General features: G+C 41.5%; 1 protein-coding gene across 2 annotated transcripts; it reads left to right on the top strand.

The window, feature by feature from the left end:
• Window positions 1-1,129: 1,129 nt before the first annotated feature.
• On the top strand, window positions 1,130-6,096 carry tspan7 (tetraspanin 7). Of its 2 annotated transcripts, XM_020045636.2 has the most exons (9): window positions 1,130-1,321; window positions 1,542-1,788; window positions 2,830-3,018; window positions 3,116-3,190; window positions 3,443-3,538; window positions 4,241-4,399; window positions 4,566-4,649; window positions 4,913-4,997; window positions 5,253-6,096. In XM_020045636.2, exons 2-8 carry the CDS (start codon window positions 1,702-1,704, stop codon window positions 4,979-4,981), a joined length of 759 nt encoding a protein of 252 aa, XP_019901195.1. In that variant the 5' UTR covers window positions 1,130-1,321; window positions 1,542-1,701; the 3' UTR covers window positions 4,982-4,997; window positions 5,253-6,096.
• Window positions 6,097-16,938: the final 10,842 nt, after the last annotated feature.

The raw sequence follows: 16,938 nt of genomic DNA, 5'->3' as shown, positions 1-16,938 counted from the left end.
AGGGAATACCGTTGCCATGAAAGGGTGCATATGATCTGCAACAATGCTCAGGTAAGTGGTACAGGTCAAAGTAACGTCCACATGAATGGCAGGACCCAAGGTTTCCCAGCAGAACATTGTCCAAAGCATCACACTGCCTCCGCTGGCTTGCCTTCTTCCCATAGTGCATCCTGGTGCCGTGTGTTCTCCAGGTAAGTGATGCACACGCACCCGGCCATCCATGTGATTTAAATGAAAACATGATTCATCAGACCAGGCCATCTTCTTCCATTGCTCTGCGGTCCAGTTCTGATGCTCTGCCGGGAAACCCCCACAAGTGCTGCAGTTTTGGAGATGCTCTGACCCAGACATCTAGCCATCACAATTTGACCCTTGTCAAAGTTGCTCAAATCCTTATGGTTGCCCATTTTTCCAGCTTCTAACACATCAACTTTGATGACAGAATGTTCACTTGCTGCCTAATATATCCCACCCACTGACAGGTGCCATGATAACGAGATTATCAGTGTTATTCACTTCACCTGCCAGTGGTCATAATGCTATGGCTGATTGGTGTATGCCATGACCAAAATCAAAAGGCCATTGTTTTCAAATTTACAGCCTACCACCCAATATATTTTATATCTGTCTAATTAGCATAGGTAATATTGTACAGTTCACATTTGATTAATTTGAACATGTACTGTTTTTAATGTATGAGCTTCAATGTGATATTGTCAACAAAGTGATACTGGTAATACAAAATTCAGTTGATACATGTATAGAATGTTATTAATCCATGCCACGCCTTCAGAAGCGATCGTTTATATTTTTTATATGTTAATATTGTCTTATTTTGCACCATGCAGTAAAGAGTACGACTGTTATATTGATTAATTAACTGATCCACTCCTGAGGCTATGTCAGATTATGTCGGTTTTGACGTGAAATTTGAGATGATGGTTTTGGAGGAGCTTGGCTATTTTAATGGTTTGATATGGGACTTGAGTGCACTTTTAAAATTGCGGAGGTTTTGACCCGAAAAAATATGTCTAGTCCGACTGTGCCCACAATGCAGCGGTCCCGCTACTAATCATTCACTTATTGATTAGTGAATTAAATTAAGTGCATTGTATTGGCTGAACTGCACTTCTAAATGCGTTTCTCCAAAGTAACAACATCCGTTTGAACTACATATCTACATTTGATCTGTTTTATTATTTAACACTTCTCCATATGGCGTCTCGTAAAAAAGAAGTGAGGGATGAAACGTGTGATGTAAATTATGCCAACGCAAAATAATAACAATTTGGACAGCGGCGGAAACCACAAAATGTCATTGGTTTGTATCATTTCATATCACAACCCCTGCATCATTCAAGTATGTCTAACATTTTCCAGTGGAAAGGAAAACTCCGATTAAACGTGAACGCGGTTTATATCTTGTGTCTTGCGTGTAATTTGTAACCTAGTTGTCGTGTTACTGTTATAAGTCTTGTCCCAACGAAAAGCTCCTCTGGGGTAAGGAAACGTATTATAGATCCTATTTTTTTTCCTCACAGGAAAGTGAATCTGGATTAGTGACGACACTTCCCTTCCCCTTGGATTCTGTGATTTGTGGACAAAAGTTTTCCAGTAGGACGGAGTAGGACACTGGAAGTTTTTTTTTCTTCAAAGCAAAAACGTGATTTTCTTTACAGTCAAATTCTGCAAAATTGCGCCATGTCTCCACCATCAAGAAGGCTTCAAACGAAGCCTGTGATTACATGTCTCAAGACATTTCTTATTTCTTACAGTCTCATCTTTTGGGTAAGTATTTACACGTAAATAGCTGATGCAAGCAAGCTAGGGTAACAATGGGCTAAGTTAGCGGCGATGCCAATATCCATTTGGCGTTTACGAAGGAATATCATCAGTCTACTTACTGCTTACCCGTGACTTATTAAAAAATAAAATACGTCTCTTGCAAATGCCGTATTTCTCAATGAAAACTTTTGTTTGATATTTATCGACGCCTCGGGCTACTTTATTACAGTATTCATTAGCAGATGCTGTCTGAAACTAGTGACAAACATGTCGAAATGTGAAACATTGTGTCCTTGTTTCGCGACTACAGGATTTTCACGTTTACTTTCCAGGGTTTGATTGTGGGATCGTTCTAATATTTGTATGCAAATAGCTTACTGTTGGAAAGGGCAAGTTATTTGAACTATTTGTTCACTGATAAACAACATCCTTACACAGCTGACATTCTTCATAAATAATAATATATAGTTGTGCTGAACGTTTTACCATAGTCAAAGATTCTGTTTACAATCACTTGTGTAGTATTAGATTTGTCAGTAGCTTCAGTTTTCAAGTTTCAAGTATCGAACGTGTCTTTTGTTTTGGGTTCAAAGTTCAGAACACGTTCATCTGTCTTTTATTACTTTATGGAGGGTGATTTATATAATGCATGCCCCGATGGACTGATGACCTCGCTCCGTTACTAAAGGCTGTGGTAGAAGGAAACAAAATGCGTTATGGCAGGGCAGATGCTGAGCTTAGCAATGTGAAACCCAGGGCTATTATTGTGTGTGTGTGTGTGTGTGTGTGTGTTGACTTTGCCTTCCATGTGAGAGAAATCTGTGGCATGCCACATATAACAACCGCTAAGCTTTCTCAGCTGTGTAATGACACTGACAGCAGTCACACTTAACTGAATAGAACTGTTAGGTGCTAAAAGTATATAATTAGGATGGCGTTTTTTTTGCCTTACGAGTTCGGTTTCTGTCACAGAAGTTGACCAAAATTCTGAAACATATTCTAGGGTCATGAAGCACGTTTTCTGTTCTTTTTCCCCCCTCTCAGTTCACAGGTGTTATCCTCCTGGCTGTTGGTGTGTGGGGGAAGGTGAGCCTGGAAGCCTATTTCAGCCTCGCATCTGACCAGACCACCAATGCACCATATGTCCTCATCGGGACTGGAGCCATTATCGTCATCTTTGGCCTGTTTGGTTGCTTCGCCACGTGCCGCGGGAGCCCGTGGATGCTAAAACTGGTCAGTCACACTTGGAAGCGGTACATTTTGGGGTTTCACGTTCTCCTCAAATGTCCTTTGTTTTATGTAAGTTGATTCATGCCCCTCCCCCCCGCAGTATGCCATGTTCCTGGTCCTGGTGTTCTTGGCGGAGCTTGTGGCGGGCATCTCTGGCTTCTTATTCAGGCATGAGGTGAGGTGTTAGTTCAGAGGTCGTGTTCCCACAGCCAGGTGTCAGGTATGAAGACTGTTATTCAGTAATAAGGAATAAAAAACCTGCGTATGGAGGTAGGCTCATATATGGAGCAGGAAATAATATGAGGGTTCTATGAGGTGACTGAAGACATGCCTGTCATTACTCCTGGGTCCAGTTGCAGACTAAACCCAGTTCTCCCCTGTTCACGGCAGATAAAGACTAAACCCAGTTCTCCCCTGTTCACGGCAGATAAAGGCTGTGTTGGGCTCCGCCTATAAAGATGCTGTGAACAACTACAATGCCACTGATGCCAAAAGCGCTGCGGTCGACACCATCCAGAGAACTGTAAGTTACATGATATTACGGAACATGTCCTCTGGTCTTTCAGTTACACGCATGTCTGGTCTTTGTAGTTACACGCATGCCTGGTCTTTGTAGTTACACGCATGCCTGGTCCTTGTAGTTACACGCATGCCTGGTCTTTGTAGTTACACGCATGCCTGGTCCTTGTAGTTACACGCATGCCTGGTCTTTGTAGTTACACGCATGCCTGGTCCTTGTAGTTACACGCATGCCTGGTCCTTGTAGTTACACGCATGCCTGGTCCTTGTAGTTACACGCATGCCTGGTCCTTGTAGTTACACGCATGCCTGGTCCTTGTAGTTACACGCATGCCTGGTCCTTGTAGTTACACGCATGCCTGGTCCTTGTAGTTACACGCATGCCTGGTCCTTTCAGAAAGTGCTGTTTGGAAGAAGGGCATTTAAATAGGACATTTTAACAGACAGTGTGTAGTCGTGCTACAATGAAAACTGGTACCACACAGAGGTCACCAACTGACCTCTGATTAGAGAGCTGCGCATGTCCTGTTTGTATATGAATGTATTATGGTTTTGCTTTCCAGCTGTTGAATAACCAACTCTTAAATGTACAATAGAACAACCTTTAATGTGATTAGATTTGCCTGCATCTCTAAATCAGTCAGATGTAAGACTTAGACTTTGTTGTTGTTTACTGCTGATAATTGTCAAATGTGTTCTGATGTAGTTGCACTGCTGTGGAGAAAATCACTTCTATGACTGGAACACGACAAAGTACTTCAAGGATGGAAACGGAATCCCTGCCAGCTGCTGCAAAGAGAACGTTGTTTGCTCGCCAGAGAACCTCAAAGACCTTGATAAGGCTCGTGATTTGGTTAATGACAAGGTGGGAGTGCAGAATTATTGTGTGTCTAAGCTTTACTTTCCCATACCAGCATCAGTGTATCACAGAATGACTGTATGAGTGCTGTCTCTGGTTAGCTCAGTTCAGACTAATGAAGACCTATATGATTGAGAAAGCGTGTTCAGTTTTCTTTCTGCTCTTGTTCTAGGGTTGCTTCTCACTTGTGACCGTCGCGATGGAGTCGAATCTGGGAGTTATTGCAGGCATATCTTTTGGAATTGCATTCTTCCAGGTATGTGATTGTCAAATCAGGAACCTCTAAGTTCTCACTGTCCTGTAGTCATAAAAACCTCTTGGGATTATGATAGAATAATATGAACTCATTAAGATCATGTTAGATGTGCAGTGCCGTCATCTGTCCGTCCCCCGTCTGTCATCTGTCCCCCTATTTTCACTTTCGTTTAAGTCATGTGACAAACAGAAATAAGTGTAATATTCTAGGTGATTATTTATTTCCTGCACATGCTCATTGAAACTGTTTAACGTTCTCAACAGCTCATTGGGGTGTTCTTGTCCTGCTGCTTGTCTCGGTACATCACCAACAACCAGTACGAGATGGTCTAACAGGTTCCTTCCTCAGGTAGGGGACTGTTTGTTAAACAATGACGCACCAATTCTGTTTATATTCCTCATTGTTTATCTAGAAGCTTCTAATAAAACATTTGAAACAACTAGTGCCCTAAATTAACTTGTGGAGTGGGACCCCATGCTTCATATTGTTGTCACATACAAATGAATGTCTCCAGACTGCTGAACATTTATAAATCTGGTGGCGTTCTGTACATAACAAGTCACCTGATGTAATACTGATTACTGATGTCATTTGTCTTTGCAGGGGGCCCCCCTATTGGAAACATACTCAAAGGGAACTTGCAAAGTTTTTTATCTTTCCTACAGGTTAAATTGTTATCTGTCATTTTTAAATACAACCTTGCTGCTTGTTTTTTTTTTTCTCACTTTCACATTTCAGAGGCAACTAGACTTAAGGGAAAATGTAATTCTACACCATAAGGGACCTAGGTTTGCCGTCCCTTATCAACAAGTCATCTTTGTTTTGCTGAGACAAGTGGAATACAGTTTTTTGGTTAAACTTTAAAAGTGTTGTCTTTGTTGATTCATGCTCATTAAGATGCTAACATGTATGACATGTGTATTGCTGTTTATTTGGTTAGCGTAGCCAATATCCATGTTACTCATGTTTGTATTCATTTCAATGTCTTAGTTTTCCTGCCCTCATATTGTTTTTGTCTGCCCTTGTTTGTTAACGTAGCCTTACTAAAGCTGTAACCCATGTTATTATTATGTGTGATTCGCATTGCAATATGCTGGGTCTCCACAGTAACGTATACTGTGGTAAAACCTCCAGCAATCCATCAGTCTCTTCTGTAGAGGCTGGGATGGAAGTATTGGCAGTAGCTTTTGTGAAGAAAAGGGATGGATTGAATTCTGTGGACACTTGGTTAGCGGGGAATAGAAAAGAATACCCCGCCAGGATTCTTCTGAAGGCGTTTTATAAGCCTTTTAATGTTATTTACTGATAAGACTTGTGTTCCAGTGATGTGTTCAAGTTTTTTGGATATTCACAAAATTCCCACAGAATAGTTGTTGGTCATAGTGGTTGTTAATTTGTGGAAACTGCATGTAAAATTATTTGAAATAAATAAATATGCTTAACATCATTTTTTAAAACAATTGTCATAGTTGAATGAGAATCTTCAGACCTACAGAGATTCATTGTCAAGTATTTCTCATGTTATCTCTGACAGAACAGGCAGTGCCATTTTCAATAATCTCCATTAGGAAGTTGCACATCTTTTTCACAAATATAATTCACAGGCAATGCCTTCTGATGACTCCTTCCTGTGGACAGTTAAGATCAGCCAATGAAATTGGACATTCCACCCAGGGAGTTCCGGTAGAAATTATGTGACAGGCCAGGAGAGGGTGAACTTTTTGGTTATTGAAAGTTTGACAGAGGTCCTTTTTGATGAACAATTTGTCATCAACAATATATTACTACAGTCAAAGTTACTAAAACATTCATAGGTCCATGATAATTTCTACATTCTTTGGAGTGGGTGAGAGTGTTGTTAATTACCCCAGCAAAAACATAATGTTCACTCAAAATCTAACCAGAGCCATAGTTTGCCCACTCCTGAAATGTTATTCTCAAAATGAAAACATACCCAAATTAATTTATTGCATTTTGTATCCAGCAGGGGGTGACCGTGTAAATAAAATTCCATATTGTCCAACTCCGATGGGGTTTCCACAACACAGTTCCTGAACGTGTTGCTTAGCATGTCTAATTCTTTGTAAGAGTTCCCAGGTATGTTTGGAAACTTTTTATGGATTTCATCTGTTTTCTATAGCTTATCAAGAATTTAAGTATATTTTGCTTTATGCTAATTGTTTTGCTTGACCTACTGAAATTTAGTGCAATCTTTTTCACATAGCCTATTTAATTATTGTACTAGCTGATAGCTAAGTATTTGTGACTGTGGACTTGGTTTTGTTTCAGTCTAATTTGCTGACCACCAAGGTTGGGTCCTTAACTGCCTCCCTGGCTCTAGCTCTTGCAGATCTGTGTGTCTCTTCACCCGTGGCTGGGAATTAGCAATCGGCTGAATCTCAAATCGCATACTTGCATACTATATAGTATGCGAGAAGATTAGTAGACTAAATCCAAAGTTGGTGGATGGTCTACTATTTCTGGTGGATTTTTGAAGCACGCATTCGTGCATGATTTTGGGGTTATACAGATTACAACCTCTTGCGCAGTAAAATTAAACAGCCAGTGCCAAAAGCCATACAGTTCATAGTTATTATTTGTGGTGGAAATAAACTTAAGAAACATTAGTCAGTTTTACACAAAGCTTAATGGTGTTTGGCTAAATATTGAAACTTGACATTGTTAATTTGCGACAAAATCTAATGCTGTGACGCAATTTTCTGACAAGGTAGTATGTCCCAATCAGTCCCAATACTGGCATACTAGCTATACTATATATTAAACAGTACTTACTTTACCATCATCCATGAAGTACAGTTGTGCTCAAAAGTTTGCATATCCTTGGAGAATTGGTAATACACTCACCTAAAGGATTATTAGGAACACCATACTAATACTGTTTTTGACCCCCTTTCGCCTTCAGAACTGCCTTCATTCTATGTGGCATTGATTCAACAAGGTGCTGAAAGAAAACTTTAGAAATGTTGGCCCATATTGATAGGATAGCATCTTGCAGTTGATGGAGATTTGTGGGATGCACATCCAGGGCACAAAGCTCCCGTTCCACCACATCCCAAAGATGCTCTATTGGGTTGAGATCTGGTGACTGTGGGTGCCATTTCAGTACAGTGAACTCATTGTCATGTTCAAGAAACCAATTTAAAATGATTCGAGCTTTGTGACATGGTGCATTATCCTGCTGGAAGTAGCCATCAGAGGATGGGTACATGGTGGTCATAAAGGGATGGACATGGTCAGAAACAATGCTCAGGTAGGCCGTGGCATTTAAACCATGCCCAATTGGCACTAAGGGGCCTAAAGTGTGCCAAGAAAACATCCCCCACACCATTACACCACCACCACCACCCTGCACAGTGGTAACAAGGCATAATGGATCCATGTTCTCATTCTGTTTACGCCAAATTCTGACTCTACCATCTGAATGTCTCATCAGAAATCGAGACTCATCAGACCAGGCAACATTCTTCCAGTCTTCAACTGTCCAATTTTGGCCTCTTTTTCCTTTTTGTAGTGGAGATGAGTGGTACCCGGTGGGGTCTTCTGCTGTTGTAGCCCATCCGCCTCAAGGTTGTGTGTGTTGTAGCTTCACAAATGCTTTGCTGCATACCTCGGTTGTAACGAGTGGTTATTTCAGTCAAAGTTGCTCTTCTATCAGCTTGAATCAGTCGGCCCATTGTCCTCTGACCTCTAGCATCAACAAGGCATTTTCGCCCACAGGACTGCCGCATACTGGATGTTTTTCCCTTTTCACACCATTCTTTGTAAACCCTAGAAATGGTTGTGCGTGAAAATCCCAGTAACTGAGCAGATTGTGAAATACTCAGACCGGCCCGTCTGGCACCAACAACCATGCCACGCTAAAAATTGCTTAAATCACCTTTCTTTCCCATTCTGACATTCAGTTTGGAGTTCAGGAGATTGTCTTGACCAGGACCACACCCCTAAATGCATTGAAGCAACTGCCATGTGATTGGTTGATTTGATAATTGCATTAATGAGAAATTGAACAGGTGTTCCTAATAATCCTTTAGGTGAGTGTATATATACCATTTGTAAAGAAAACATTAATGAACATGCAAAACACGTTTTTTATTTCTTATGGGATTCACATTCAACTGTGGGTCATAACAGCACAATCATAAAACAAAACATGGAAACAATATTTTTTTTAAAGACCCCTGTTCAAAAGTCTGCATACCCTTAGTTCTTAATATTGTGTATTGCCCCTTTAGCATCAATGACAGTGTGCAGTCTTTTGTAATAGTTATCTATGAGGCCCTGAGTTCTTGCAGGTGGTGTAGTTGCCCATTCATTGTGGCAAAATGCCTCCAGGTCATGCAAAGTATTTGGTCGTCCTGCATGAACTGCACGTTTGAGATCCCCCCCCAGTGTGGGTTGATGATATTAAGGTCAAGAGACTGTGATAGCCACCCCAGAACTTGGCCTTGTGCTTAGGGTGATTGTCATGCTGGAAAGTCCAAGAGCGTCCCATGCGCAGCTTTCGTGCAGAAGAATGCAAATTGTCTGCCAGTATTTTCTGATAACATGCTGCATTCATACATTTTCACAATATTTCCTGAGCCTTTAGAGTTCACACACCCCCAAAACATCAGTGAGCCACCACCATGCTTCACAGTGGGGATGGTATTCTGTTCACTATAGGCCTTGTTGACCCCTCTCCAAACATAGCGCTTATGGTTGTGACCATCAAGCTCTACATTGATCTCGTCACCACAAATTACAGCGTGCCAGTAGCTGTGAGGCGTGTCAAGATGTTGTCAGGCATATTGTAACCAGGCTTTTTTGTGGCATTAGCACAGTAAAGGCTTCTTTCTGGCAACTCGTCCATTATGATTTAAAAAGGAGCCAAACAACTATGTTTTAATAAATGGCTTCATATGATCACCATCCTTAAATAAAAGAAAAAAATGTTGCATGATCAGTCATGTTTTCAAAATAAGTGTTCCTGCAGTTCCTTTAATGTTGCTGTAGGCCTCTTGGAAGCCTCCCTGACCAGTTTTCTTCTCATCAATTTTGGAGGGACGTCCTGTTCTTGTTAATGTCTCTGTTGTGCCATCTTTTCTCCACTTGATGATGACTGTCTTCACTGTGTTCCATGGTATATCTAATGCTTTGGAAATTATTTTGTACCCTTCTCCTGACTGATATCTTTCAACAATGAGATCCCTCTGATGCTTTGGAAGCTCTCTGTGGACCATGGATTTTGATAGTTGAGATATAACTAAGAAAAGTCAGGAAAATCCTACTAGAACAGCTGAACTTCATTTGTGATTAATCAGAGTCACTTTAAATGATGGCAGGTGTATAATGACTTATATTTAACATGAGTTTAAATGTGATTGGTTAATTCTGAACACAGCCACATCCCCAGTTATAAGAGGGTGTGCACACTTATGAACCCAGGTTATTGTAAGGTTTTTATTTTTCATTTTTCAAAGATTTCAGTTTGTTTTCAATTGAATTGTTCACATTAATAGTCAAATTTTTTTACATCACAATAACCTGGCATTTTAACAGGGGTGTGTAGACTTTTTATATCCACTGTATATTTAATAAGTGTAATTTTCTGCCCTCGCCTATTTGGCTTCATTGCTCATTTATAATTGCTATTTGCACTGTATTTGCCTTCATTGCTCATTTATAATTGCTATTTGCACTGTATTTGCCTTCATTGCTCATTTATAATTGCTATTTGTACTGTATTTGCCTTCATTGCTCATTTATAATTGCTATTTGCATTGTATTTGCCTTCACTGCACATTCCACTTGTAACGTACTGTACACTATACTTAATACCTGTACATTTTCTGCCCTCTTTTATTTGCACTTCTGGTTAAATGCTAACTGCATTCTGTTGAACTGTACTCATACTGTTCAATAACAAAAATTTAATCTAATCATAAGTATGTTTGTTTTCTATTCCTGCCCTTGTCAGTGTCTTAGATGCTCCCTTCTAACCTACAGTGTCCTATAGGTACTATACATGTGTCCTATAGGTACTATACATGTGTCCTATAGGTACTATACATGTGTCCTATAGGTACTATACATGTGTCCTATAGGTACTATACATGTGTCCTATAGGTACTATACATGTGTCCTATAGGTACTATACGTGTGTCCTATAGGTACTATACGTGTGTCCTATAGGTACTATACGTGTGTCCTATAGGTACTATACGGGTGTCCTATAGGTACTATACGTGTGTCCTATAGGTCCTATACGTGTGTCCTATAGGTACTATACGGGTGTCCTATAGGTACTATACGTGTGTCCTATAGGTCCTATACGTGTGTCCTATAGGTACTATACGTGTGTCCTATAGGTCCTATACGTGTGTCCTATAGGTCCTATACGTGTGTCCTATAGGTACTATACGTGTGTCCTATAGGTACTATACGTGTGTCCTATAGTGTCCTATACGTGTGTCCTATAGGTCCTATACGTGTGTCCTATAGTGTCCTATACGTGTGTCCTATAGGTCCTATACGTGTGTCCTATAGGTCCTATACGTGTGTCCTATAGGTACTATACGTGTGTCCTATAGGTCCTATACGTGTGTCCTATAGGTCCTATACGTGTGTCCTATAGGTACTATACGTGTGTCCTATAGTGTCCTATACGTGTGTCCTATAGGTACTATACGTACCACCCATGTGGAATTGCAGCCTCTGGAATTCCCAATCTGCTGTCAACAAAGCAGACTTCTTCTTACCCTATGCTGCCCTTCAATCACTTGACTTTTTGGCCCTGATGGAGACATGGATCACCCCAGAAAACACTACTACCCCTGCCCTTTCTCCATCCAACTAGAGTTATGTCTGGAAATACAGCTCCAGAAAAGGATTTTGCAGGTTTTCCTACTTACAAAGCATGTAGAGGTCTGTAAATATTATCATAGGTACACTTCAACTGTGAGAGACGGAATCTAAAACTAAAATCCAGAAAATCACATTGTATGAATTTTTAATAATTCATTTGCATTTTATTGCATGACGGCTCTCACAGACCTGTTAGTTTTTCTTTAAGAAGCCTTCCTGTTCTCCACTCATTACCTGTATTAACTGCACCTGTTTGAACTCGATACCTGTATAAAAGACACCTGTCCACACACTCAATCAAACAGACTCCAACCTCTCCCCAATGGCCAAGACCAGAGCGCTGTGTAAGGACATCAGGGATAAAATTGTAGACCTGCACAAGGCTGGGATGGGCTACAGGACAATAGGCAAGCAGCTTGGTGAGAAGGCAACAACTGTTGGCGCAATTATTAGAAAATGGAAGAAGTTCAAGATGACGGTCAATCTCCCTCGGTCTGGGGCTCCATGCAAGATCTCACCTCGTGGGGCATCAATGATCATGAGGAAGGTGAGGGATCAGCCCTGAACTAAATGGCAGGACCTGGTCAATGACCTGAAGAGAGCTGGGACCACAGTCTTAAAGTAAACCATTAGTAACACACTAAGCCATCATGGATTAAAATACTGCTGCGCATGCAAGGTCCCCCTGCTCAAGCCAGCGCATGTCCAGGCCCGTCTGAAGTTTGCCAATGACCATCTGGATGATCCAGAGGAGGAATGAAGGTCATGTGGTCTGATAAGACAAAAATAGAGCTTTTTAGTCTAAACTCCACTCGCCGTGTTTGGAGGAAGAAGAAGGATGAGTACAACCCGAAAAACACCATCCCAACCGTGAAGCATGGAGGTGGAAATATCATTCTTTGGGGATGCTTTCCTGCAAAGGGGACAGGAACGACTGCACCGTATTGAGTGGAGGATGGATGGGGCCATGTATCGCGAGATCTTGGCCAACAACTTCAACAAGAGCATTGAAGATGGGTCGTGGCTGGGTCTTCCAGGATGACAACGACCCAAAACACACAGCCAGGGCAACTAAGGAGTGGCTCCGTAAGAAGCATCTCAAGGTCCTGGAGTGGCCTAGCCAGTCTCCAGACCTGAACCCAATAGAACATCTTTGGAGGGAGCTGAAACCTGAAGGATCTGGAGAAGGTCTGTATAGAGGAGTGGGCCAAAATCCCTGCTGCAGTGTGTGCAAAACTGGTCAAGAACTACAGGAAACGTATGATCTCTGTAATTTCAAACAAACGTTTCTGTAACAAATATTAAGTTCTGCTTTTCTGATGTATCAAATACTTATGACATAAAATGCAAATTCTCATAAAATGCATAAAATCTCAAACTCATCCCTTTTTCTGATCGACGCTCTGATGTCACCTTAATGAACTGGTTCCGGTCAGAAGCTGATAGACACTTGGTTGTTGTCCCAAAGGATCTGGTCACGTTCAGCATCTCAGAGAACAAGGCTGTATGTGCACAGAGAGACCCTTTAAGGAGCAAATGCCTCAAAAGTCAGATACTAGATTACAGGAAGTCCAGAGAGGCTCTAAATGTGGATCTACAGGAAGATGAGTCTTTCCAAAGTGTTACTGAGGTGCAAGGCTCAGACCTCAATGACATCATCAAAGGGAATGTACAATGCAACACATTTGTACCAGGGAAAGGAAATGACTTTCTTCAGGGGCGAGAGGGGGGGGACTGGTATGTGGTAACATACCTTGTGGCTTCAAGGACGATGCTCTGGATGGAGGTGCCGGTCATGACACCTTAATGGGGGGCCAGGGTGACGACATCATGATGGGGTCCACGGGTGATGACATCATGATGGGGTCCACGGGTGATGACATCATGATGGGGTCCACGGGTGATGACATCATGATGGGGTCCACGGGTGATGACATCATGATGGGGTCCACGGGTGATGACATCATGATGGGATCCACGGGTGATGACATCATGATGGGGTCCACGGGTGATGACACTCTTCATGGAGAGGAAGGGAACGACACCATGCTTGGCGGCTCCGGCTCGGACACCTTCATTCCTGGACCGAGGTCCGACCTGGTGGACGGGGGCCCAGGGAGAGACACCGTGCTGTACCAGATCATCAGAAGGGACAGGGCGTTTACGTCAACCTGCTGAGCGGAGAATGCCGGCAGGCGGATGCTCAGATGATGGACCAATCAAAACCTCAGAGGATGTAATGGAGATGAATCTGAATGAGAACAAGAAGGATTCAGTAGCCCAGGACAAATCAAAACCTCAGAGGATGTAATGGAGATGAATATGAATGAGAACAAGAAGGATTCAGTAGCCCAGGACAAATCAAAACCTCAGAGGATGTAATGGAGATGAATCTGAATGAGAACAAGAAGGATTCAGTAGCCCAGGACAAATCAAAACCTCAGAGGATGTAATGGAGATGGATCCATAAACTGATACTTTTGGAAACAGTAGAGAGCGTGAGGAATTAATAGATTCACCCACATGGCATTCTATTCAGAAAAAGAAAAACTAAAAGCACTGAATAAAAATCTGCATTCTTATTGTATGAAGAGGCACTATACTAACAACCGCTAAAGTCTGTAACACTCACAGTGGCTTTCATTGAAATATTAACCAACACTCTCCACTTAATATCAAACAAATGTAAGCTGATCTTGCCGTTTTCTTCTGTTAATTGTGTACTTAATACAGCTATGAATACCTAACCACAGCATCATAACCACAGGGAATAGCACCATTGTTTAAAGCAATGTACTTTGTTCTCTGTGTTTTATTTCTGTTTATTTTTAATCATTGTACCTGAATGGTATATTCCAACATGTATACACAAGGCCCAGCTGTAAAAGAGACCTTGGTCTCAGTCTGTGTTCCTTGTTGAAATAAAGGTTTAATAATAACTAATTACCGCTCATATATAAGCACTTCTTGTTATTAAATAAATATTTGTAATCTATGCCAAGAAGAAAGTGTCTGCCCCAGGAACAATCTGTTTGATTAAATACAAATTTGTTGGCTTTAAGAAATTATTTTAAGAACAATTGTGGGAGGTGTTTTGGGGGAATTAGATTGCACTTATGATGAATGCATTCATTTAATAGGGATGCTAACACATTAATTATTCGAGAACCACCAGGGTTTTGTTTAATGAGACCCTTCCACGGCTGAGGGTAGGCAGGACACGAGGCTCAGCAGGAGTGGGAAGTCAACAAAAACAACAAGGTGAGGTACACCGCAAACTGAAGCACAAAACTCAAACAATAAACCACAAAACAAAAAGACAAAAAGGACAACTTAAATTGGGGCTGCTGCCAATAATTGGGGACAATCAAAGTGCGGTCAGGCCCGGACTGTGGCCCCCAGGTGCATAGAGATGCCTAGAAGCACCCCAAGCCAGGATCTGACAGACCCATGGTCCACTCCAAACATATATAACTAAATACACACTTCAAGATGCATTCAAATTAAATATTGATAGTCAATACTGTAATTTGCCTCATCTGAATGTCATGAATTATTTAATTTGCAAGATTAGATCTTTTGGTAAAAAGAACCCACCTAGTACATAACATTCCCGTAACATTCCCTAAATATTCTTCCCTGATTTTTAATAAAATATTGTTCACAGAAATCCATGATTTTCGGTTTTCCAGTTGTACTAAGTTGTACTGAATGTTACAAAAATAATCAAAAACTAAAAGCTGTGGATTTTTGTGCATCCTTCCTCAATTCAGAATATGCAAGTTTCATAGTCATTTAACCCTTTTTCTAAGAGCAATTGCATTTTCAAAGTTGAATCAAATTTTAAAAAGCAAACTTTTGAAAAACTGAAAACTGTGGATTGCAGTCCACCCTCGCCCAATTCAAAATATTTACTTTACAAAGGTGTGGATTGTAGTCAAACTTTAGCCGATTTAAAATCTTACATTTTCACAGTCGTGGAATATTTGACTTTATAGCTATTGACAACAGAAAATGAATATCCAGCGAGTGTCCATAATAAAACTAATTTGACCTCGCTAGCTCAACCTGACTTTAATTTAATAGTCTAATAGTTTTTAGATGTCGTTTGGTTTTATACCTGGACAGAGGAGGTGTCAAGTTAGAAAGGGGGTCTGGTTTCTTCAGTTAGATGTGTGAATTCCCCAATTATTAACAATTTAATCCCATGGGCTTCTTTCTGCTTAGGCTATCAGGCATTGATCTCATTTTGGCCAAATGGCCTGTTGCTAACTTTAGTCTCTGGGATTAAAGTGACTGCACGGAGAAAGACATTTATCTCTGATTTACATAAATGAAAGGGTTTATGGCGCCAATCCTCTCAGTCTGTTTCTATTTGTGCATGGTTTTTGGTGATTGTAAATCCAGTAATAGGAGAATGTTGTTTTATTGTTTGTTCATGATTCCAGCAACCGTGTATTGTTAGAGCAGGGGTGTCAAACCGGTTCCATGGAGGGCAGAGTGTCTGCAGGTTTTCACCCTCAACTTGAACTTGATTGATTAATGAGGTCACTAATTGGTTAGTTTCTACCCTCACCTGTTTGTGTAGGTCTGGACTGGGAACCAATTTAAAGGAAAAACCAAAAACCTGCAGACACCCGGCCCTCTGTGGATCGGTTTGACACCCCTGGGTTAGAGGACTCATTGTGTCTTTGATGTCATAAAACAATGTGTTGGGGGGGAAACTGACGACAAGGGGAAGACTTACTACTGAGTAGGGAGGACTGATGATTGACCAGGGGAGGGCTGATGATTGACCAGGGGAGGGCTGACGCTTAAACAGGTGATGTCTGACTAGGGGAGGGGTGATGTCTGACTAGGGGAGGGGTGATGTCTGACTAGGGGAGGAGTGATGTCTGACTAGGGGAGGAGTGATGTCTGACTAGGGGAGGGGTGATGTCTGACTAGGGGAGGGGTGATGTCTGACTAGGGGAGGGGTGATGTCTGACTAGGGGAGGAGTGATGTCTGACTAAGGGAGGGGTGATGTCTGACTAGGGGAGGGGTGATGTCTGACTAGGGGAGGAGTGATGTCTGACTAGGGGAGGAGTGATGTCTGACTAGGGGAGGGGTGATGTCTGACTAGGGGAGGGGTGATGTCTGACTAGGGGAGGGGTGATGTCTGACTAGGGGAGGAGTGATGTCTGAGGAGGAGGAAGGACAGAGTTCCTGGAGAGGAAGTATAATGTTCCTAATATGGGTGCTGTAGGGCTCCCCACCACACAACACATGCAACTGGAGGTCAACTCACATTTCCCAAAACCAGAACTGATGCAGGGAGGTACAGACTCATTACAGCATGGAACGTTCTATTAACCCAGGTAAATCAACTTAAAAAACAATAACAATTATTAAGGCTTATTGGACTATATATTGTATTGAATATTT

Source organism: Esox lucius, chromosome 4 (genome assembly GCF_011004845.1).
Source record: "Esox lucius isolate fEsoLuc1 chromosome 4, fEsoLuc1.pri, whole genome shotgun sequence".
NCBI lineage: Eukaryota > Metazoa > Chordata > Actinopteri > Esociformes > Esocidae > Esox > Esox lucius.
This window is presented reverse-complemented; position numbering and strand designations above follow the sequence as displayed.

What these genes read in the sequence shown, in the direction of transcription:
- tspan7 (XM_020045636.2), top strand. Translation starts at nt 1,702, where the DNA reads ATGTCTCCACCATCAAGAAGGCTTCAAACGAAGCCTGTGATTACATGT. An exon ending in GCTTCTTATTCAGGCATGAG is followed by an intron (nt 3,191 to 3,442) that starts GTGAGGTGTTAG and finishes TGTTCACGGCAG; the next exon opens with ATAAAGGCTGTGTTGGGCTC. An exon ending in TCGACACCATCCAGAGAACT is followed by an intron (nt 3,539 to 4,240) that starts GTAAGTTACATG and finishes GTTCTGATGTAG; the next exon opens with TTGCACTGCTGTGGAGAAAA.